The sequence below is a fragment of the Pristis pectinata genome, chromosome 10 (assembly GCF_009764475.1).
Source record: "Pristis pectinata isolate sPriPec2 chromosome 10, sPriPec2.1.pri, whole genome shotgun sequence".
In the NCBI taxonomy this organism is placed as follows: Eukaryota; Metazoa; Chordata; class Chondrichthyes; order Rhinopristiformes; family Pristidae; genus Pristis; species Pristis pectinata.
The window spans coordinates 52,484,929-52,508,412 of NC_067414.1; the positions used below are offsets into that span (position 1 = coordinate 52,484,929).

At 38.4% G+C, this 23,484-nt stretch overlaps 1 protein-coding gene across 2 annotated transcripts in view; it reads left to right on the top strand.

Annotated features, from left to right (window-relative positions):
• The window catches only part of cd2ap (CD2-associated protein), a 144,094-nt gene extending 120,909 nt beyond the window's left edge, over positions 1–23,185 (top strand). For both annotated transcript variants that reach the window (XM_052025172.1, XM_052025173.1), the window contains exons 13-19: positions 8,021–8,159; positions 11,660–11,796; positions 15,872–15,987; positions 19,181–19,279; positions 19,869–20,020; positions 21,226–21,289; positions 21,990–23,185. In XM_052025172.1, the coding sequence (XP_051881132.1) occupies positions 8,021–8,159; positions 11,660–11,796; positions 15,872–15,987; positions 19,181–19,279; positions 19,869–20,020; positions 21,226–21,289; positions 21,990–22,031 (749 nt within the window). In that variant the 3' untranslated portion in view covers positions 22,032–23,185. The remainder of the gene's footprint in view (positions 1–8,020; positions 8,160–11,659; positions 11,797–15,871; positions 15,988–19,180; positions 19,280–19,868; positions 20,021–21,225; positions 21,290–21,989) is intronic.
• Positions 23,186–23,484: the final 299 nt, after the last annotated feature.

The following is a 23,484-nucleotide window of genomic DNA, read 5'->3' on the forward strand; positions in this document are numbered from 1 at the left end:
AGGACCCTTTGTCAGAATTTTCTTTCCACAGATGCAAATGACCTACTGAGTGTTTCCAGTATATTTTGTTTTTATTTCAAATTTCCAGCATCTTCAGTTTATTTTTATTTTTCCCTCAGGATCTTTTATTAGTTCTCTGGTCGTACCTATAACTCAAAAGTAGAGTTTTTGAGTTTATCCAGGCTCTTTTTCTATTCATTCAGCCACTTTATCTGTTTTTGACATCCACCCGGATTGGTATCAGTTGCACCCCAAGGGCCAGAGTCAATCACAGCAAAATTGAGGCCATATTCTTTGGCAATGTCCAACTGATCATCTATTCACCATTGGGTCCAATTACCTGAAGGTGCTGGAAATCTCATTGAGGAGCAGGGGTGATGGCCAAGATGAAGCACGAGTCAGGAATGTAGGAGCAGTACACACTCCTGATGCCAGGCAGGAACCCAGTCATCAGGTACAAAATGCTCTCTGTTGCTATTGCTGCCACAGGTGTGGCCCTCCCACCCATCCTACACTGCAGCAGTCACCTGAGGCATCTTCCATTTCATCTGGAGATCCAAAATGTACTACATTACTCAGAATATGATGCACAAGTCTCCAAGAGAAACGGAGGGAAAATGTAGCCCTCATCCCTAATGGTCACTATTAACTGTTTCTATCAGTCATTGTTTCCTGTTCCCTCCACTAGATTTGAAGCAACAAAAGCCACTATTTTTGGAATTTCACCTGCCAAGATTGATACTTCTGTCACTTGTCCACCAAACCAACCATCCTACAGCTTCTCCCATAACTTAATCCTGAATCTGCTTCTCTCCCGTCTCCCATGTTATCACTAAGTAAATTGTGTCCTGGTTTTCTCTCATAATGAGATGACTTTGTAAGTGGTTTCCTCTCCTCTGGTATTGTCCACCTTCCATTCGAAACGATGGTTGTCAGTTCCTCTTAAAGTTGCTTTCCATCTACAGATTCCTAATAAAGATTGAAACATTTTGAGGTGTCCCAGTTCTATGTCCATCTCTCCCTGAGCTTTTTGGAATCACTCCAATTAGGTTCTGCCATTTCATTGCAGTGGCAAAGTAGACATTGCTGAAGGAAGTTGGTATTTAGTAAAGCAATGTACTAGAGAAGTTGCTGATACTTAAAGCCAATACATCCAAGAACCTGATGAACTGCTTCTCAGAAATCGCTGTAGAGATGGTGGAGCCTCTAGTTGTCATTTGTCAGAATACTGTAAATTCTGGAATTGACCCTCTGGATTGGGGGTAGCAAATGTGACCCTGCTGTTTGGGAAAATATGGATAGAGGAAAAACATCAATGGTAGGGAAGTTGCTGGAATCTATAATAACAGAACAGTTAGGAAAGAATGATTAGATTTGGCATGGATATTTGAAAGGGAAATCGTGTTTGATTAATCTATTGGAGTTCTTTCAGAAATTGACTAGTTATTGGTTTATTATTGTCACTTGTACCAAGATACAGTGGAAAAACTTGTCTTACGTACTGTTTGTACAGACAATTCATTACACAGTGCATTGAGGTAGTACAGGGTAAAACAATAACAGAATACAGAGTAACATAATAACAGAATACAGAGTAACATTATTAGTAATAATGACATAGAATTTAAATTTAAGTGTAGGACAATTATAGTAAAAGTAATGAGTAGATCTGCAGAGAGTAGCTTGCAATGAGTTGCCATGCCCAGTGCCATCTTGCTTAACCTGCAGCTGTGGTATATGTAGATTTTTAGAAGGCTTTCAATAATGTGCTGCACAGGTTGGTCAACAGGTTGGAGCACAGGGCATTAGGATAGTATGTGAAATTGGGATAATCCAGAATATGAGCAGAAAAGGAAGACCCAGTAAGTAACCAGAGAGATAGTGGGAGCATGGTAAATTGGCAGTGTTTTTTTGCAGTGATCAGTTGTAATGTTGGAAAATACTGGATTGGTTTCAGTTCAGCTTTGTTATTTTTGTTTTCCATTTTCATTTTCAACCTAAGATGGGTGGTGTGTTCAGTCTTATTATTTGCCAGGTCACTGCCTAATACCTGAACCAAGAATATTGCATATTTTATCTGGAATTGCACTTCCGTGAGTGGTTTCAAAAAAAATCTTAGTTTCTGTCTGTATTTGAGTTAAGATTAAAATCTTGTAAAATACAGACAACCCCCATGTTACGGGGTGGGAGGGTGGAGGGTGGTTGCATTCCTAGAAAACGGGATGTAATGTGATTTTTCTATAACACAAAACCGCGTCATCTGTGCTCCGTCAGGAACACAAGTTGAAGAAAAATTATGCTGATTTATTTACTTTCACAGATTGTGTAAGAGCAAATTTTATTTCAGACCATAAGACACAGGAGTAGAATTAGGTCATTCAACCCATCAAGTCTGCTCTGCCATTCGATCATAGATGACTTATTTTTCACTCTCAACCCCATTCTCCTGTCTTCTCCCTGTAACCTTTTGACACCCCTACAAATCAAGAACCTATCAACGTCTGCTTTAAATATACCCAATGACTTGGCCTCAACAGCCATCTGTAGCACTGAATTCCACAGATTCACCAACCTCTGGCTAAAGAAATTCCTCCTCATGTTCTAAAGGGATGTCCTTGTATTCTGTGGTTGTGCCCTCTGGTCCTGGACTCTCCCACCACTGGAAACATCCTTCCACATCCACTCTATCCAGGCCTTTCGATAGGTATCAATGAGATTCCTCTTCCCACTCACCCACCAAATCCTTCTAAACTCCAGCGAGTACAGGCCCAGAGCACCTCATGCATTAACCCCTTCTTTCCTGTGATCATTCTCGTAAACCTCCTCTGGACACTCTCCAATGCCAGCACATCCTTCCTTGGATATGGGGCCCAAAACTGCTCACAATACTCCAAATGTAGTCTGACCAATGCCTTGTAAAGCCTCAGCATTACATCCTTGCTTCCTTGATTATATATTCTAGTCCTCTTGAAATGAATGCTAACGTTGCATTTGCCTTCCTTACTACTAACTCAACCTGCAAGTTAACCTTTATGGAATTCAGCATGAGGACTCCCAAGTCCCTTTGCACCTCTGATTTCTGAATTCACTCCCTGTTTAGAAAATAGTTTACGCCATTTTTCCTTCTACCGAAGTGTATGACCATACACTTCCCTAAGCTGTATTCCATCTGCCACTTCTTTGTCCATTCTCTCAACCTGTCCAAGTCCTTCTGCAGACTCCCTGCTTCCTCAACACTACCTGCCCCTCCATCTATCTTTGTATCATCCACAAACTTGGCCACAAAGCCATCAATTCCATCATCCAGATCATTAACATATAACGTGAAAAGTAGCAGACCCAACATTGAACTCTGCAGAACGCCACTAGTCACTGGCAGCCAACCAGAAAAGGCCCCCTTTATTTCCATGCTTTGCCTTCTGCCAGTCATCCAATCTCCATGCTAGTACCTTTCCTGTAATACCATGGGCTCCTATCTTCTTTAGCAGCCTCATGTGTGGCACCTTGTCAAAGGCCTTCTGAAAATCCAAGTAAACAATGTACACTGTCTCTTCTTTTGTCTATCCTGCTTGTTACTTCCTCAAATATGTCAGGCAAGATCTCCCCTTAAGGAAACAATGCTGACTTCATCCTATTTTATCATGTGCTTCCAAGTACTCTGAAACTTAAATCTTACCAACCACTGAAGTCAGGCTAACCGGCCTATAATTTTCTGTCTTTTGCCTCCCTCCCTTCTTAAATAGTGGAGTGACACTTGTGACTTTCCAGTCCGCTGGAACCATTCCTGACTCTAGTGATTCTTGAACGATCACTACTAATGCCTCCACAATCTCTTCAGCTACCTTTTTCAGAACCCTGGGGTAGAGTCCGTCCAGTCCAGGTGACTTATCCACCTTCAGACCTTTCAGCTTCTCAAGCACCTTCTCCTTAGTAATAGCAACTACACTGACTTCTGCCCTCTGACTCTCGAACTTCTGGTGTCTTCCACAGTGAAGACTGACACAAAGTATTTATTCAGTTTGTCTGCCATTTCTCTGTTCCCCATTTACTACCTCTCCAGCGTCATTTTACAGCGGTCCGATGTCCACTCTTGCCTCTCTTTTACTCTTTATATATCTGAAAAAACTTTTGGTATCCTCTTTTCTATTATTGGCTAGCTTACCTTCATCTTTTCTCCCCTTATTGCTTTTTTTAGTTGCCTTCTGTTGGTTTTTAAAAGCTTCCCAATCCTCTAGCTTCCTGCTAAATTTTGCAATATTGTATGCCCTCTCTTTTGCTTTTATGCTGTCTTTGACTTCCCTTGCCAGACACAGTTGCCTCGTCCTCCCTTTAGAGCCCTCCTTTGGGATGAAATGATCCTGCATCTTCCAAATTACTTCCAGAAGCTCCTGTCATCCCTGCTAGGGTCCCCTTTGAATTGACTTCGGCCAGCTCCTCTCTCAAGCCTTTGTAGTTACCTTTACTCAACTGTAATACCAATACACCTGATTTTACCTTCTCCCTCTCAAGCTGCAGGGTGAATTCCATCATATTATGATCACTGTCTCCTAAGGGTTTGTTTACCTTATATTTCCTAATCTAATCTGGTTCACTGCACAACACCAAATCCAGAATTGCCTTTTCCCCAGTGGGCTCGACCACAACTTGCTCTAAAAAGCTATTTCGTAGGCATTCTACAAATTCCTTCTCTTGGGATCCAGTGCCAACCTGATTTTCCCAATCTACCTGCATATTGAAGTCCCCCATGACCACAGTAACATTGCCTCTTACATGCCTTTTCTATCTCCTGTTGTAATTTGCACCCCACATCCTGGCTACTATTCGGAGGCCTGTATGTAACTTTCATCAGGGTCTTTTTACCCTTGCAGTTCCTTAACTCTATCCACAAGGATTCTACATCTTCTGATCCTACGTCACTTCTTGCTAAGGATTCGATTTCATTTTTTACCAACAGGGCCACCCCACCCCCTCTGCCCACCTGCCTGTCTTTTCAATAGGATGTGTATCCTTGGATGTTTAGCTCCCAGCTGTGATCTTCTTTCAGCCATGACTGTGTGATGCCTACAATGTCATACTTACCAATTTCTAACTGTACTATAAGCTCATCTACCTTGTTTGGTATACTGCATGCATTCAAATATAACACCTTCAGTCTTATATTCACTACCGCTCTTCTCAAATTTGTCTCTGTTGCCTGGAGTTAAATCCTTTTCTAAACTTTGTCTTATTTTTTATTCCGGAGACTTCAGTAATCTCTCTTGCGCTCTCCCCCCCCCCCTCCCCCCCCCCCCCCCTTTTTACTTTATTCATACTTTTCCAACCTGTTGAACCCTACCCCTCTCCTATTTACTTTAAAGCCCTATCCACAGCCCTAGTTACGTGATTCGCCAGGACCTGCTCCCAGCATGGTTCAGGTGAAGCCTGTCATATAATTGAGCCCGTAACATAATATCATAAATTGTTGGTTAGTGATTTGTGAATTCTGTAAGGGTGAATTTCCTTAACATGCATGGCCTGTAGCTGCTTTTTATGTAAATTTGTTTTTGTGTGTTCTCTAATGCCCTTTTTTGAGCTGTCATGGACACTTTGAGAACATCCTTGAATTGTTTCTTCTCTCCATCTGGTAATCTCTTGCTGTGATGGAGCTCGGAATAGTGTCTGTTTAGAAGTCTGGTGTCATGAATAGAGATACGTTGAGGAACTTTACCCAAGTTGTCCTCCACTGGGTGCTGACTGACTCTTCATCCTTCATAAGCTCCACTCCATTCTTGGGTCGCAGTGTGGTGGGCCATTGGGTATTTGAGCTGTAGAAGGCTTTGGCAGCATTAAAAAAAATTCATGATCAGCAAGTTGCTTGATCTTCAGTCTTTGCAGCCTACGTGTGTTCTTTGGGTCACAAGTTTTCTGTTGGACTTTGGTCTTCAGATTGAACTTCAGTTTGCTCAGTCTTCAGTTTGTCATTGATTAGCCCTTAGACCTCCTGGTCATTCTCATCAACCTAGTCTCGGTGTTATTTGGTGGAGAAATCCATGTCCAGTCTCTACACAGGTGCTAATTCTGGTGGACTCCAGGACAGATCAAACACTGTGGACACACCATGTGGCTCCTGTTGGTTGGCAACCATCAGGTTGTCTGTGCAGTGATGTCTAAGAAGAGCTCTTAGCAGGGTTCTTGGGATGTTCTAAATTGATTTTTCTTGTGACAATGTTCCTGTTGCCTCTTGTTTTGGAGCCAACCTCATGGAGAGCAGATGAGGCAGTCCAATGGTCATTGGTGCCAGTCATGGCACGGGTGTTGCAGACATCTTGGTGAGTTCCCACTGGGACATTGATGTAATCTCATAGGTACCAGTGCGAATAGGAGTAATAACCTAAAGTGATTCTTTGAGGAAATAAGCAGAGTCTAGATGAGATGGCAAGTGATCAGTGGTGGGTTTGATAATCCAATAATCTCACCAGAACAAATCTGCACCATATTGATATGCTGGTGTGGAAACTGAGAGGTGCCCTCATCAGATTTCTCTGCCATGTAAGCAGCAAGATGTACTAGTATTCATTGCTGATAATTGTGGCATTTTGGTTAACTATGCCTCTAAATTGTAATCTCCCAACATATTTTGGGATCACACACAAAAAAGGCTTTGAGAATCTCATCTCCTTTTTAAATGCATTCCATTACTAAGAGTGTACTAACTATCAGAGTAATTTACAAGAACTGAAACACAACTAAAATACTGTGGGGAAAATAAAAACAAACTGCAGATGCTGGAAACCTGAAATAAAAACAGAAAATGCTGGAAGTACTCAGCAGGTCGGGCTGCGTCTGTGGGAAAAGAAACAGAGTTAATGTTTCAGGTCTGATCAAGGGTCTTCGACCTGAAATGTTAACTCTGTTTCTGTTACCACAGACTCAGCCTGACGTGTCGAGTACTTCCACTGTTCTGTTTTCATCTTAAAATAGTGTGACTACTGGAAAATTAAATCAAGGATACAAATGTCATGAACACTTGCCTCAGATCAGGCTGCATCTGCACAGACAGATAGGGTGTTAATTCCTCGGGCATTGGCAGCACATAATTTCTGCGCACACACACAGCTGAGGCAGCGTCTTTCGGAGCTGAAGTGAAGCTGTGTCTTCCATCTCAGTTGGATCTAAGAGTTACAGTTGTAACTCTTTTCCTGGGTGAAAATGGCTAACACGAGGGGGTATAATTTTAAGGTGATGGGAGGAAGGTATCAAGGGGATGTCAGAAGTAAGTTTTTTTTTTAAACGGTGGGTGTGTGGAATGCACTGCCGGCAGAGGTTGTGGGGGCAGATACATTAGGGACATTTTAAGAGACTCTTAGATAGCCACATGAATGATAGAGAAATGGAGGGCTATGTGGGAGGGAAGGGTGAGACAGACATTAGACTAGGATAAAATGTCAGCACAACATTGTGGGCTGAAGGGCCTGTACTGTGCTGTAGTGTTCTATGTAAGGCAGTATTCCTGCTGTTCTGTCAAATCCTGAAGCGTTCATTTCTCAGGTCGAGGAACTTTCATCAGAACTGAAGTTAGAAATGGTTTTAAGCTTTAGAAAAGGGAGAGGGGTAAAAAAGAATGAAAAGAATGTCTGTGATAGGGTGGAGACTAAGTGAGATGGAATGACCCACATCTGGCTGAGGGAGGGAGGGTGGTGAAGGCTTTTTAATCGCAGCTGATCTGTTTGCTGAATCAGCACCACCACTTACTGATTGCTGTTCATTTCCACCCTTTCACTAACATTCATTTTGTTCTCTTCTCCTTTCCTGCTTTTCCCCAACTTAATAAATGTTTGATTTTTAGTTTCTCAGTTCTGATGAAAGCTCATCAACCCGAAATATTAACTGTTCATGTCTCCCCAGGTACTGCTTGACCTGCAGAGAATTTCCAGCATTCAGCTTTTTGTTTCCCAGTATTTTGATGGTTCATTGAATCAGCTGACTAATTGGACAGGAAGTGAATAATCGAATTGTGGTTTGTTCCTTTGTGTCTGTGCAGATGATCAGAAGTCAGCTAAACCAGCCGCCCCAATGGTACCACCCAAAAAACCCAACCTCCCTATGAAGCATCATCCTTTCAGGGGAACTACTCCTCCCAAACGACCAGAGAAACCCACGATGCCTCTTCCTTTACCCAAGTAAGATATTTTTCTGAGGTTCTTTGTAGTGTATACATTGTCATTGTTATGAATGTACTCATGAGCTGAAAAAATGCACACTATTATTACTGAAGTTGGACTGAAGGCATTTTGTTTTTGCTTCAGATATTTCCAGAATTCCATAAATTCAGGGAGGACCTTTTGGGCATTGTATTTTCTCAGGAAGGGAGTGAAAGAAATAAACCTTTCTCATAGAATCCCTGAATTTTACAGCCAAACCAATGTTACTTGACCATTGATATCTATGCCTTTTATGCACTATCTTTTGAGAGGAGCCAAAGCTGCTCCTTAGTTGCCATGAAAGCCTGTAAGAATATTTGCATCCAGAACTTTGGTACTATGTCACTTGAGGCCCTGTCACCACTGAGACTTCACTGGTTCAAGGGTGCAGATAGCAGTGGGATTGACCATCCATATCCAAATCTGGTGAGTGCCTGCAGCTGGAGACTGCAGGTAGTGATGTGAGGTTGTGGGCTGGGTTCAGCCCTGTCTAAAATGTATAATCTAAGAGTGGTGGAAGGAAATTCTGTAATAACTATTTGAAAAGAGGAACAGTGCATGCCTATAGGGCAAAGTTGCCAATGCCTTTAAGTAAATCAGCGCAAGCTCAGAAGGCAGAATTTCCACTCTCAAGTACTCCAGTTCTGGAGTCCTTTAAGAGAACAATCTCTTGTCTGACGTCACCTTTAATTATTTTTTTTAAGCATCTGCTCTTGTATTACCATCTGTACAACTAATGGAAGCAATCCAAAAATATAATCTTTATTTGGTTTGTCTTCACTTCCTCTGCTTCAGTAAATGGAAAGAATAACTTGTGTCTGTTGATCAATTAAGCATTATGTTCTTGATAGATTCAGATAAATCTTGTTGCCACCTTTTGTGTTCTTCATACATTGGAGTACCAGGTATTATAATGGGTTGTGAAGAAATTCAACAGCCAGCTCTGTATGTATTGTATCTGTACATAAAATACCAAGAATCCTGCTTGTCTTTTCTCTAATATTGCTTGTTTCATAGTGCCATCTTTAATGAGTCCGTATCTGTATGCAGAGGCCATTCTGCTTTATTTAAAACCTTGTCATTTTTATGGATATTTTCTTTCCCTATTATTTACCAAATTTGCTGCTTCTCATTTTTCAGTGCTGAATTGTGGTTGTTATTATCTGTGTAACCAGTTGGTCTTAATCATTCTGCAATCTTTCACAATCCACGTCACAATTTCTTTGCATCCCACTGCAATTTCCTCATCTTCCCTTGATATAGGCAATTGGAACTGCAGTGAAGTATGCCGTTGAAATATGCCATTAAAATATATTATTACGAAAGGTAAAATTAATCATTTGCATTTGGGACTCAATCGTGCTTGACCTCCTTCCCTCTCCTCCGCTACTTGTTTGGTATGTGTGTGTCACACCGTAATGCACTGATTTACCCTACAATTTATGGTGCCTGCCTATTCTGAAATTGAATGGTAGAAAGTCTTTTTAAACATGCCATTGGTGAAATAAAGCACATCCTTTGCCACTAGTGATTTGTACTTGAATCTCGATCTATTTGAGTGGGCTATTTTGTAGATGGACACAGCAAGCAACACCATAAATCGAATATAAATTCCATGTTTTTATCTGTGTTCAAATGCTACACTACATAGTATCAGGCCTCATTTACTGATGTTAATTTTAATCTTTAAAGGGCTGCAAACTATAGAATCTTAATTCGTGTCTCCCTTGATTACTTATTAGAAAGTATCTGAATATGTATCCTTTTGATCTCGCTTCAGTATTAGACAGCACAATTGAAATTGCAGATTGCAAATGTTTGGTAATTACAGCTCAAGTCCAACGCAACTGATTTTTATAAGAAAATATTTGACAATGGATTCCTTGATGAACCAATTGTCATGTGGTTGGATGTGGAAACATTCAGAGATGGCAAGTCTAAATGCTAATATTTGGTTATGCCAAGTGTATTGATTCCAGTCAAGATGGTTAGAACATTATAGTTAATTTCTCCCAATAAAAGTAAATATTATTTCTTTTTCTATTCCTTCAATGGAATATCTTAATAACACCAGTGAGGTTCATGAAGAATGATGGCTTACAAGTGGAGAAATATGAAATTGTAACCCATTACATATATCTTAAAACAATTAGAAAAAAATACTGTCATAATTAAGTATTAGAAAAAGCTGTGTTACTGAATGTAGCAGAGCTTCCTAAATATAGAAAATCAAAACAAAACGCTATAGCCTGGATATCTTAAGAGACTGCTGGATATACTCAACAGGTCAGGTGGGATTGGTGGAGAGCATAATCGAATTAACCTAAACATGCATGTATTAAGTTTTGGAGAAGGGCGAGAGGGGTGGAGAATAAACTAAGGGTATTTGTGTGGTGGGCTAGAGACTAAGAGGAACTGAATGATGCAAAAGGTAACAAAGGGTGGTTAAACCTGAAATAAGAGAATGCTGGAAATACCTAGCAAATCGAGCAGCATCTGTGGAAAAGGAAAACTGGGTTAACGTTGCAGACTGATGACTTTTTGTTAGAATTAGCTCAATGGAACTGTGCTAACAGCTAGAAAGGCCAGGTATCTAAAATTGTTTTGTAAATACTTTATTTGAATTACAACAGTGCCAGACCTATCCACAGTCTTATTCACACTCTTGCAGATTTGGAGAGGAAAATTATGGTTCATCTAGATGTGTAGCTTGTGTTCTGTTGCATTTGACTATGTTGATATGAAAATAATTGATCTCTATAATGTTCAGATTGTACTCAAAATGAGTACAGTGTAATCTGGATTACTCTTTATAATAGGGAAGAGCAGCCACTCCACTGTAGGAGTTATTGGAAATTTAGGGTGAATAATTATACAGAATTATCTTTGGCATGAATTGTTCTGCCCCTCTTGTTACTTGTCTTAGTCCTCTAAAACAAAATTATCCTCTACTCTTAATCAACTGGCGCAACAAATTGGATTCTCCCCTGCAGTAGCCCACATCTCCAGTCTATTGCAGAGAAAGGTATGCCAGCAATAAAAGTCCCTGGCGCTCGAAGTGAAAGCAAGAGAAGTGAATGCTTTGGGAGATCTTGCTGGGATTCATTTCATTGACTGCAGCGGGAATGTTACTTTAAATATCAATCAATCAGGTGCTGTATTGATGTCAAGGTTGGCAGCTCAGTTTTAGCTAGTGCTACAGTATACATGATTAGGACACTAAGCAGGGAATACATACATTCATGATTGGAGTTGGATACTTCTGTATCCTGATCTTGGAGATTAATGGCAAGTCTAGGAATGATATCACATGATTTTTTGACAGGGTGTCAGATCAGTCAATTTCATCAGCAGGAAGACTTTTCCTGGAGGAATGTAATGACTCGACTCATCTGTGAAATTATAGGCTGTGTAATCATCAATGATTATGCCCTCAAACATATGGTCAATCATTTAACAAGTTCTATTCTCTTTAATAGAACAAATGGAGAGGTGCCTTGCAATCGACCAAAGCCAGACCTTGATTCAGCAGTGCTTAGACCAAAATCTGACATGGTATCATCGATTATTCGACCAAAGTCGACAGAAGTTGTACTTGACAAAGCTTCTGACATGGGTAAGCCTCTGAGTAAAATCCGTGGTAGATTTGATTTGTGTAGTTATTTATTCTTAAGCACAGTGAATGATTTGGATGAAGGTTCTTTTATAATGAAAGTTTCTACATAAATCTTCATGTCTAGTTACAATAGCTTTACTCAGTATGAAGCTCACTTTCGCACCATTTGTGCCCATCATCAAAAATTCTCAGACTGGTTAACTTCATATTGGCTATTAGTACTCCAGTTAGATCTTCCAAATTTCCTAAAAATTAGTCGTTACCTCTGCTTAAAAATTTTAATTTTGCTTCAAGACACTGCTTTGAGTTCTTATAATTTGTCTGGTCTATATTACAGTATTGTTTATTCCATTAAAATTCTTGTATTGTTATTTTAAGCTTATTGGTTCATACTCTTGCCAAAATGTGAATTGCGAGACTACTCTCTTTTTTTGGGCAGCATCCCTCAGAAGACATTTCAGATTCCTTTTCACAAGAATTTTTCAATAGTTTATTGGTGGATTTTTGTTTTAGTGAGTTATTGAATCATCTTTCAAATATTTAATGGATCTTTTGTGGTGTCTGTTTTTCTTTCATTATTTTCTCTGCTACCTTTTGGATCTGTCCTCAGAATTGTTGTTTCACTCTTTGGCTGTGGTTTCACTCAGGTCCTCTAATGTCTCTTTTAATAACACTTCAATCGTACTTGAACTATTACAACTTAGGCTGGATGAAACTAGGCCCAATCTTCTGCCCACAGTCCTTGCAAGCTGTCACTTGCATAGTCTGACTGTGGAGGGCTAATCTCATCTGGCCTTTCACACTCGTGTGTTTTGAGGCAAATAAGCTCTGGGTGCTGTAGTGCATAATGCCTGGGTGAGTTTGGCAGAAGCACAAAAAGAAAAATAATAAAGCAAAGTAAAAATAGTTTTTTATAACAAGACTTGCAGTCCTCTTTACCTCCAAATCAATGGGGTCTCGGTTACGGCTCACAGTCTGAAAGGTGGTTTTCCCCTGCCTAATTCTGTGAAATCCCAGCAAGTCTGGAGTCTACCATTGGACTCCATTTAGAAACCAGCAATGGAATTTGTTCATTGATACAATGCCATTCCACTCAGCAAATCTTAGACTTCCATATTGAACACTGTGCACATGAAGTTTCAAAGGCTGTAGGCTGCCACAGCACTTCTTCAAAAAATGTGGATAAGAAATGGGCAGTCTTTTAGCCTTCAGTAGTTTGAACATGCTGTATTCTTTTTTGTCTATGAAAACTGTTTGCATAAGTCCAGAGCAATCAACAAAAAGCTGAATAAGAGGCTAACTCTCAGCTGAAGTTATAAATGTTGGTTTTGTTCATGAGCAGTAATGAGAATTAATGTGCATGCTTTCTAACAATGAATCACAGTATAATGAGAACCAATTCATAAGAAAGCAAATCTGAATTAAAACTAGATTAATCTATAAGGTAATCAATTATCTTGATATTTTCATGGACTGAGCAATGAGTTTAGGTTTATGGGTAATCAATGAGGAATCTTCTCCATTTGCAAAATTGCATACAAAAATGAACCTATTAATCCAAATTAAAGTGCATATTCTAAGCTAAACAGATAAATACAGTTTTACAGCATCACCACAGTGATAGGAGTGAATAGCAAGCTGGTTTCCATTTGATATGCTATCAACGCCACAACTTAAAGGACCATTATTAGGCTACTAATTATTGACCTGTTTACTTCAATAAAAGTGAAATTTATAAGAGAGGATTTAATGACAGAATCCTTCATGGAATATAATTACAGCTCATTTTGATTTGGAAAATGTACTGCCCAAATTGGTATTTTGAATTGTTCTTTAATTTCTAATCATGGAGAAAATAGATAAGTAGCATTCTGTAGCCTTGTTATGTTTTTAAAGTGAAGAGCAAGAAAGAATGTTAATATAGTAATACCAGAAGTGAACTTTGGTTAAGCATTAGTGTGTTAATAAGAATGACAAAGCCTAATGTATTGTAATTTATACAGTTCTTTAGCTGAAATGGTTGCACACAAGGGCTTGCAAAGAACTTTTTAGTAAGTGGGTATTATTTCAGTTCTTGTCACAGATTGATTGAATGCTTGTGCCTGTAATTTCTCATGGTTGGCAATTTAGGTTTAAATTTACCACCAACAGAGTTGCATTCTCATGCATTTCAAAAGTACAAGTTCCTTTGGTTAGTGAATAATACATTACATTGCTATTCATATATTTTTGTATGCAGTGAAATCAGTTGTGTTTTGTTTTAGTGACAGTCATTGAAGGACACCAGTTGGCTAAAATTCCTTAAAAACAAATCCAGCAGGCTACTCTTGTGGAATATTTTGCATGCATTCCAGCAGAACGTATTGCAATCTTTGGGCCATGTTATTGGGCAGAAAATGGTAAACTCTTGATAATGAACATGAAATCCTCTTGTATGAGTGAGCGATGAGACTGATTTCAAAATAGTACCTATTGTTAAAGGCTCTGAAACTGACGTGGTTAAGGCAGTACATGAAACATACACTTTGATCTTTCTGGGATCCTAGTATTTTTCCCCTTGAATTTGCCATCTGTCTGAAGCTGTCTTAAGATTGTAGCCAACCTTGGTATTACAGTGGAATTCAAGCTGAGCTTCCAACCAAATATCACTACCATCACTAAGATTGCTTATTTCCACCTTATTAAATTATTCATCGCTGTATCTGCCTTGGCTCATCAGTTGAATCCATTATCTCTGCTTTTTCTTCTCCATCTGTAACTATTCCAACTCCATTCTGGCTGGCCTTCTACATCCCAGGATGATTTGCCCATTATCACTGTAAATGGTGTTGGCGTCTAGTTACGCAAGGCCTTGATTTTAAAATTGTCAATTTTGTCATTAAGTCCATGGACCTGCAGATATTGATGATCCTCCCATTCCAAATTCTTCATTAGCTCTGAATTTAATTAATTAACCATTGAGAGCCTTTCCTGTTCTTCTCAAGGTCCTCAGCTCTGGAATTCCCTTGGTTACATTTCCACTTTTCTATCTCCTTTTGTTGCTCCTTGAAACTGTAACCAGTCTCCCCTTTTTTATGGATTAGTCCCAATTGTTGTTTTACATTAGTCTTTGTGCTGTAAAGGCTTCATAAAAATAGAATCGGTGGTTGTAGCAACGATAGTAGTGTTATTGATTTATTATTTTCACATGCACCAAGGTACAGTGAAAAACCTGTTTTGCATGCCATCCATATGGATCATTTCATCACATCAGTACATTGAGGTAGTACAAGGGGAAAACAATAACAAAATGCAGATTAGTGTTACAGAGAGAGTACAGTGCAGGTAGACAATAAGGTGCAAGGCCAAAATGAGGTAGATTGTGAGGTCAAAAGTCCATCTTGTTGTAGAAGGGTTATAGTGTTATAACAGTGGGATAGAAGCTGTCCTGAGCCTGGCGGTACTTGCTCTCATGCTTTTGTATCTTCTGCCCAATGAATGGGAGGGGGAAGAAGAGAATGCCTGGGGTAAGTGGGGTCTTTGATGATGGCTGCTTTACTGAGGCAGCGTGAAGTGTAGACAGAGTCCATGGAGGGGAGGCTGGTTTCTGTGATGTGCTGAGCTGTGTCAACAACTCCCTGCAGTTGCCATACCAAGCTGTGATGCATCCAGATAGGATGCTTTCTGTGGTGCATCTATAAAAATTGGTGAGGGTCGAAGGGGACGTGCCAAATTTCTTTAGCCTCCTGAAGAAGTAGAGGTGCTGGTGAGCTTTCTTAGCCATGACATCTATGTGGTTGGACCAAGACAGGCTATTGGTGATGTTCACTCCGAGGAACTTGAAGCTCTGCACCCTCTTGACCTCTGCACCATTTGAATAGTATTGGTTAAATAGTAGTTCTAGTTCTACCATTTCACTAAGTGAAGTTTTTTGTAACGTTACTAAATTACACACAATCCAAGTTTTACAGCACAGTTGCTAATTATTTGATTGTGATTTCATTGCCAATATAAAAAAAAATTTGCCAGCAGGTCCTATTTGTAAGAATTTGCTGTATTTATCGCAGGATAATATAACATGTTGTTTCTATTTCAGATCTCATCAGCTTTGACACTGTAGAATCCTGTAGTGAGAAACTCACTCACCCAACTGCTAGCAGGCCAAGATTGCCAGGGAGAAGGCCACCCAGTGTTTTCGTTGTCGGTCATCATGTGAGTTCTTTTTGATCAGCAGAATGTTGTTTTACTGATTTTTTTTTTGGCTGTACAGAGTAACCTGTACATATCCCAGTAGCTTCATGCCTCCATTAAGCCATAAAATTAGAACAGCCCCAAATTCACTTTGTGGCCTGTGCCAAGTTAGCAATGGTATGACTTAAGTGCCTGAAGATAAGGAAGAGTTGACAGTTAATGTTTATTGTTACTGACTAGCTGTCACTGTGACATGTTAGACTAAGGAATAATGAAGTTTAGCTGTGTGGCCTCAGTCAAATAATTAATGTCCACTCTGCAATAAATACCAGTTTGCTAGAGGCAGTGGAGGGCTGTTAAACTTGCACATGCCAGGAAGAGTAAGCAGTATCAGGAAAACATGGCACAAATCTGGAGAACAAAATTGTACATCTGTGGATTGTCCCACTGGTTCTAGCAGTGAATGATAGAATGGGTAAGGAGTAGCAAGAAGGAAAGAGAAATTAAGGGCAAAGGCTTGCTTGGAAGAAGTTTGGTTATCGCATAATCGGAAAATTGGGGCTGGGGTAGCAAATGAGGCATTGATGGAAATAAGTGGTAGCAAGTAGCAAAGGTCTACAAAAAAAATTGTAACAGTTGGCGCCATAGGTCATGGGATCAAGAATGAGGTGGCAGAAATGAAGAAGTTGTTTTCAAGGGCTGAGGGGGACTTCGTGGAGTGGAAAATGAGACCTTTATTGCATCTTTTTCACAGCCTTTTTTCTATCTGAACTAGTAAGAAATGGAAGATTGCTCTTCTATAGTAAAAGTTAATAAAGGAAATCCTGGAAAATAAACCATGAAACCAAAATTTGCATACCAACAGCAGGTATACAGTGTTTATGACTTTATTCACAAAATGATGCACTGTAAAATTAATATTTTTCAATATCATTCTTCTAACCTCCCATCTCCAGCGGTCTCCGTATGGACAAAAAAGAACTATTTACCAGTGTGGGAATCATTGCACAGTTTCCTTTTTTAAAAAAAAAATCTGCAAAGTTTCTTATGAGGCATAGAAAATGTATGCCTCTCGTGCATAGATTACATTTTGATTCATATAAGCATCATGATACCCAGATCACTAGTTAGTTTAAGCAGTTAATGCCTATTGTTTTTATTTTGATACTACCTGGTTGTAGGTCATGCAGACAAAGCCATATTTAACACCTATCCCTAGTTCATCTACCTGTTGATTCTCTTGTCAGAGCATTGCAAATAACAGGCAGTTAACTGTATTGTGGTGACTGGTATCGTAGAGGTGGGACTGCACCTCTATCCTGGAGGGCATTTGATCAAGGAGTGCAGGTTGTCCTCTCCCCTAATGATCTGGTATGGAAAATAGGATACACAATATAGGCCAAAGATTGAGCAGTAGATTTTCTTTTCCTAGCTAGGTTATTTTAGTGGGCCAGCCTAAGCTTCAGCCAACTGCCAGTGTTCTAAGACCACAAACCCATCACTAACCCTGTGGTTTACCAAGCAGTAATGATATCCATCCTCCCATATGCACTAGAGATGCAGGCTGCCTGTTACAGGCACCTCAAAGCATTTGAGAACTTTCAAACAAAACAATGTACAAAATCCTCCAAATCCATCGGTAAGATGGATGAAACATCGTCAACATTCTCTCCCTGCTCAACAATCACTGCTTTGAGGCTTTGATCACATGTAACTTGTTTTGCTGAACTAGCCACTCTACCCACATACCTGATACAAGACTCCTGAAGCAAGCACTGTTTCAAAACCCTCTCAAATTCTTCTTGGGTTGGGGGGGCGGGGGAGATGTGGGGTGGTGGCTGGTGGATAGTGTAACAAACCCTGACTCGTGGCAATGCCTGACCTGTGACCACTCGTGGCAGAGAAGCGTTAATCTGGAAATCTCTGAGCACTTTGAGTCTCTAATATAGGCACATTGAGGCCAGGTCCAAATAGTGGAAGGACCGCACAACATCCCATCCGATTGCCCCACCAGAGCCTGGGGAGTCTGTAGAAGACTACTTCAGAACCGACAGAGCAAATCCTCTTTGACCCTGAAGGAGGGGGAGATTGTCACATTATACCAATTGGTGTCTGAACAGAAAATGCTGAAAATATTCAGCAGGTCGGGCAGCATCTGTAAAAGGAGAAACAGAGGGTATCAGAGAGCTGGTATGTTTGCTCTTCAGGGTCCCTGAAGGAATCTTTAGGAAAATCTTAATGCCAAAATGCAAGGATTCCAGTGAGAAAACCAATTGTGAATAATGACATTTATTGAATTGTCTCTTTGGTACTTGGAATAATGAAAATATATACCAAAAAAAGCAAACTTTCTTTAAAAAAAAGTCTTGACTAAATGATATCTTCATGATTCTTCCCTCCTGTTCCCCACCGTCTTCCCTTTATTATTGCATGGCCTACTGTCCTCTCCTACTGGATTCCTCCTTCCGTCCTTGCCACTTCAACCTCTCAGCTTTTAACATTATTCCCTTTCATCCCCCTTCCCCCTCTCACCTGGACTCACCTAACACCTGCCAGCTTGTGCTCCTCCCCCTCCCTTTTTATTCTGGCTTCTGCTCTCTCCTTTCCAGTCCTGATGAAGGGTCTTGACCTGAAACGTCAACTGTTTATTTCCCTCCACAGATGTTGCCTGACCTGCCGAGTTCCTCCAGCATTTTGTGGTGTTCATGATTCTTCAAGTTTACTGAATTTTGTAAAACATTGACACAAAACATATATCTTAGAAATCATTCTAATACTGAAAAATATCTTTTTTCAAACAATAATCCCTGTTCTCTTTGAAAATCCAGAACTTATCTGTTTAAAAAAAAAGATTTTTTAAAAATCTACAGCACACATTGGTACTATGTATATGAGATACCAATATAGCTTGTCTGTTTAATAAATTCACCAAAAGAAGTAACTAATACTGCTTTTCCAATTGGACCATTGCATTTCACCAGCATTAAATTTGAGAACTGGAATCTGGTATAATATTTGTGAGAACCAATAAGCAATTTTGCAAGAGGATAGTCCTATTTGCTTTAGTTTTTTTTGGCAGTTCATGAGCATAACTAAAAAGCAGGCATTTTTGTTTTGCAAATCGACGTAGTGGAGAAGCAGAGCAGTGTGTCATATAATAAAGTTACATTTTTCAAGCAGATTTCTTTAACATTTAAACAAAAAACTTTTACAGGTTTTGGTTGAGAGTCATTTAGATAAAAATTCTAAATCAATTGAAGAAGAAGCTGAAGAAGAAACTGCCAAACCAAAGCCTTCTGAAATAATTAAAAAGGTATGGATTATATAGTTTTGTGTTTGCAAATAAATAGCATTGTAAGACTGCAAATCACTTGGGTTTTGCTCAGCAAATTTGGTTTCTCTACAGACAAATAAATTAATATCTTTCAAATTACAAGTTTTGATACAATATGACTGATCTTAAAACATTTATATTTGGGTTTCCTCAGCACTCTAAGGTTGGAAGCCCAGCAGCTGTAAACTCAAACTACACTCGCTTACAACCTGTAACATACCCTGAACCATTGGTGATGCATTAAGCTGCAAGCTCAAGTTATTTATCATTTTAAGGCATCCTGATGACCGTACATTTTATTGGAGCACATTGCAGAACACCATTCAGTTTATTTTTAGATATAAAACATTAGTTGTGTAACATATCTAAGGTTGTGACATATAAATATTACAATATTATAGTAAGTGATTGAAGTCCATTTTCAAAGTTGTTCAAAATGGAGAGGCTTATGCAGTCAATGAAAGAAAAGTAAACAATCCTAATGCCAATGTAGAATGTTTCTGAAATCTTTGGATGTATTTAAGGTGGATTATCCAAAACATTTAATTACTCTTCCACTATGTTTCAGCCTTCGTTCAAACAAAATACTGGAATAATGAATGCTGCTGAGGTGAAGGAGATAACTGAGGTCGATGATAGGAACAAGACTACCGTAGAAGACCTTAAGGCACAAGTAGCTGACCTGATGACTTTGGTTGAGAAACTGAAGATCCAGCACAAGTAATATCTTTTGCATTCATTAAAATAATTGTTAAGAGCAAATATAATTTCTCTTTTTGGTGCATGTTCACTTCCATTGTATTATTTATTGGTTTATTTATTTGTTTGTGCATTTTTAGTCCTATCTTTTCACTTTCATGAATCCTTCCAGACCATAAGGGTAAACAGGTACCAAGAACATTTTTTGGCACTCTTAACTACTGTTGTTACTACTGGATTAGGAAATGATCAGTTTTATATTTGTTCAAAGAAAGCCTGACTGAATACTTGGCAGCGGGGTTAGCTTCAATAACACCATTGTTTTGAGCAACCCAGCCCATTGAGAATGTAGATATTTAAATAAATATGAATGTGAGCTTCAATCAAGAACTGTCAGCATTTGGAATATATAGGCAGCATAAGATTTCACTGAAACTTGTTTTTCAAATGTCCTTGAATTTTTCAGCTCTTAGAGTTAACTTGCAAAAAGAGTGGATGTATTACCTTAACATTGACAAATGATCATGGAAGCATTGTAAATAATTAATTACATTAATAGCTTTATAATTTTTGCATTTAATTTATTGTAAGCTAATATGTATTTTGGCTTTTATCTTTATCTATAAAAGATTTCTCAAGGTATCAAAAAGAAATCTCTTTTTTCTTGTCACTGCTTTTAATTTGTAATTTGTTGTTTGGGTCTGACTGCATTTATTATAAAAGAAGCTGTGCCCCTGGAGGAATTGGTGGAAAATGGATTAGAGACTTCCTTAGTTCCATATTGTTTAATTCCAATGAAGCAGGAAAGATTTTATGCTTTTATTAATAAAAATGCAATTGTCTCTGAGTCATCCAAAGTTAGTTATAACACTGCGCCGTAATGCTGGGCAAATACAAATTGGAGAACATAATGTTCAAATCCAAAACTAAATCCATTTTGGCAACTTTATAACTGCAGTTTTTAAATTTCATTATTTGTAACTGCCGACTTTAGATCACATCTTTTTACCTCTTTCCAGTCGCTGGTATTTCCATGAATTCATATTGGAGGGCTTTTAACTTGATTGAGACTTGCCTCCAAATCTTAAGAGTTGTCATTTTTGTTGGAAATTTGACCTAATGAGGTTAAACTGTGCCAGGCAAGCCTGCATAAAAATTGCACCTGATGGTGGAAAAGAACCACCAATGCTTTCTGAAGTAACAAAACATTCCTCTATTGTCCACAGAAAAGAACTAATTGAACTGAGGCATGAATTTGAAGAAGAAAAGAAACTCCGTATTTCCTTACAGGTAAAAATGAAAACCATGCAAATTTTAATGCCCCAAGGAATTCTCTAATTTCTATTTAATTCATAGTTATCTGAATTATTTTGCAGAACAAGCTTTGCTTTTTACTGTAGAATTATTTTATAGTACAAAAGGAGAATACTTATTACCATTTGTGCCTTTTGTAGATTTCTAAAAGAACTAATGCTTGGTTTCATTCAAATTTCAAATTTTCTTTTAAGTATTCATAGATTCTGCTACTGTTGGCTTTCCAAGTTGTAACAGTTCTGCCAGAAGAAATATCTGCTAACCATATCAGATTCTTTTTTTGTGGAGTATTTATGTTCATGCCATCTTGTTATTGATTCATTGACTAATGGATTTGTTTTTTAGCGTTCAGTAAAATGCACCACAATTTTGAATATCCATCACATTTTCACATTATATTTGAAGGAAATGTACCCTAATTTATCTGATTCTGCTCATGATTAAAGTACATCATTTGTGGTATTAACTGTCCTAAAGTAAGATGCACCAAACTGAACGCCTTATTCTAACTGCAGCATAACTGATAACTTGTATTGTGGAATATCCTACGAGTATTCTCATTTTGCGCATGTGAAGAATGTCCATTTGGATATTTCCTGCAATTCAATTAATTTTAATTATCTTCTATATCTTTGCATCACTAACATTAATAATATTGTTTCTTTATTACTTACAGCTGGAGGTAGACAAACTGAAGAAAGCAGTTCAGCCTACATGAACTACATTTTATTCAAGATTTGGTACAACTTGCCAAGCTTCAGATGCTGCTGCAAGTAACCAGGAAGACCAGTACTTAGAAATGGCTTTTCACTTTTATTATGATCATGGTCCTTTTTGAAAATGTCAGAAGTTACAATCTTTATAGAGATGGGTATAATTGTATGATGTAAATTTCTTGCCAATGAGAATTAATGAGGCCTTATATTGTGCTGGACTCGCAGACCACACATTCTTGAGGAATGTTTGTTCGCCTACTGTACTACTGAATCTGTATAAAAGGGTAAGATGTTAAATTTTTAATTGAGATGTAGTTTAATTTTTTAATGAATCTGCTGTTGTAGTTATGCAAAACTATAAGATTTACACAAATTTTCTGCTCAAGGGGGAGGAGCTTAATAGTTATTAGATGATTTGTCCTCTACACAGGAAAGGGAATTTAATTTTGCTGTATACAATTTATTTTAGCAATCCTACCCAGGTTAAACACTATTGTGCCTGATTGAAGCCTGCAGATGAAAGTATTAAATATATAACGTTGGTGTTCAAGGGGCAAAGATTGTGGACAACAGACCTATGCAGAGTAGACTATGTATTTTCATATAGAAGGTTATATTACAAATGTATTGGTTATTTACTTGCCATAAAGGGAGCTTTTGACATTAATGGATCTGAGGAAATTAGCAAACACCCCATTTATCTTTAATGTATTCTTTTTGAGTTATGGTTCTAAACTATTTTTTCTTTCCCAGTTTTACCTTTGTTCTTTGCTTTCAATTCAGTTAACATCTCAGATGATGATAAACCAATCTTCCTGAAGGGGAAGAAAGAATGTGTATTTGCATTTACACATACTTTTTTGTTTTCTGAGCCATCTGCTTCTGGTATGGTTTAAAACCAAGTGCTCTTGGGGACTGCTTTTCAACAGCTCTTGCTGCCATAAAGCTCAAAATAAATGATCAGGAATGACAATCATTTTTTTTAAAAATCAATGTGTCTTTCTCATCTGTTACACAAAGGCCGTGCAATTCATTATGTAAATTCTGTTATATTTGGCATTCGTAGTGTTCTGTTCCATGTAAACACATTCGATTTATATTTTTCCTTTTGGCTTTATTTTCAGGAGTTATCTTTCATTAAAGAATGAGTATAATACTTATGTAATCCATGACTCAAATCCTTATAATTGCAGTTTCTTCAAGAATATGTTTACAGATGCTATATAATAAAGCATGCTTATTCTAAATTTCTTTTACATATCTATATTAAAATGAAAATATTGATTTGTCTAAAACAACACCTTTTCTTTGTATTCTTAACAAACTAACATGGAATAATGCTAGAGCACAGATTATATCAAGATAATCAATTGCTACCTATACTTAATGAGCTACAGTAATACTGACCAACACAAGTAATCATTTCCTGTTATTATCATTTATAAAGCATTCATA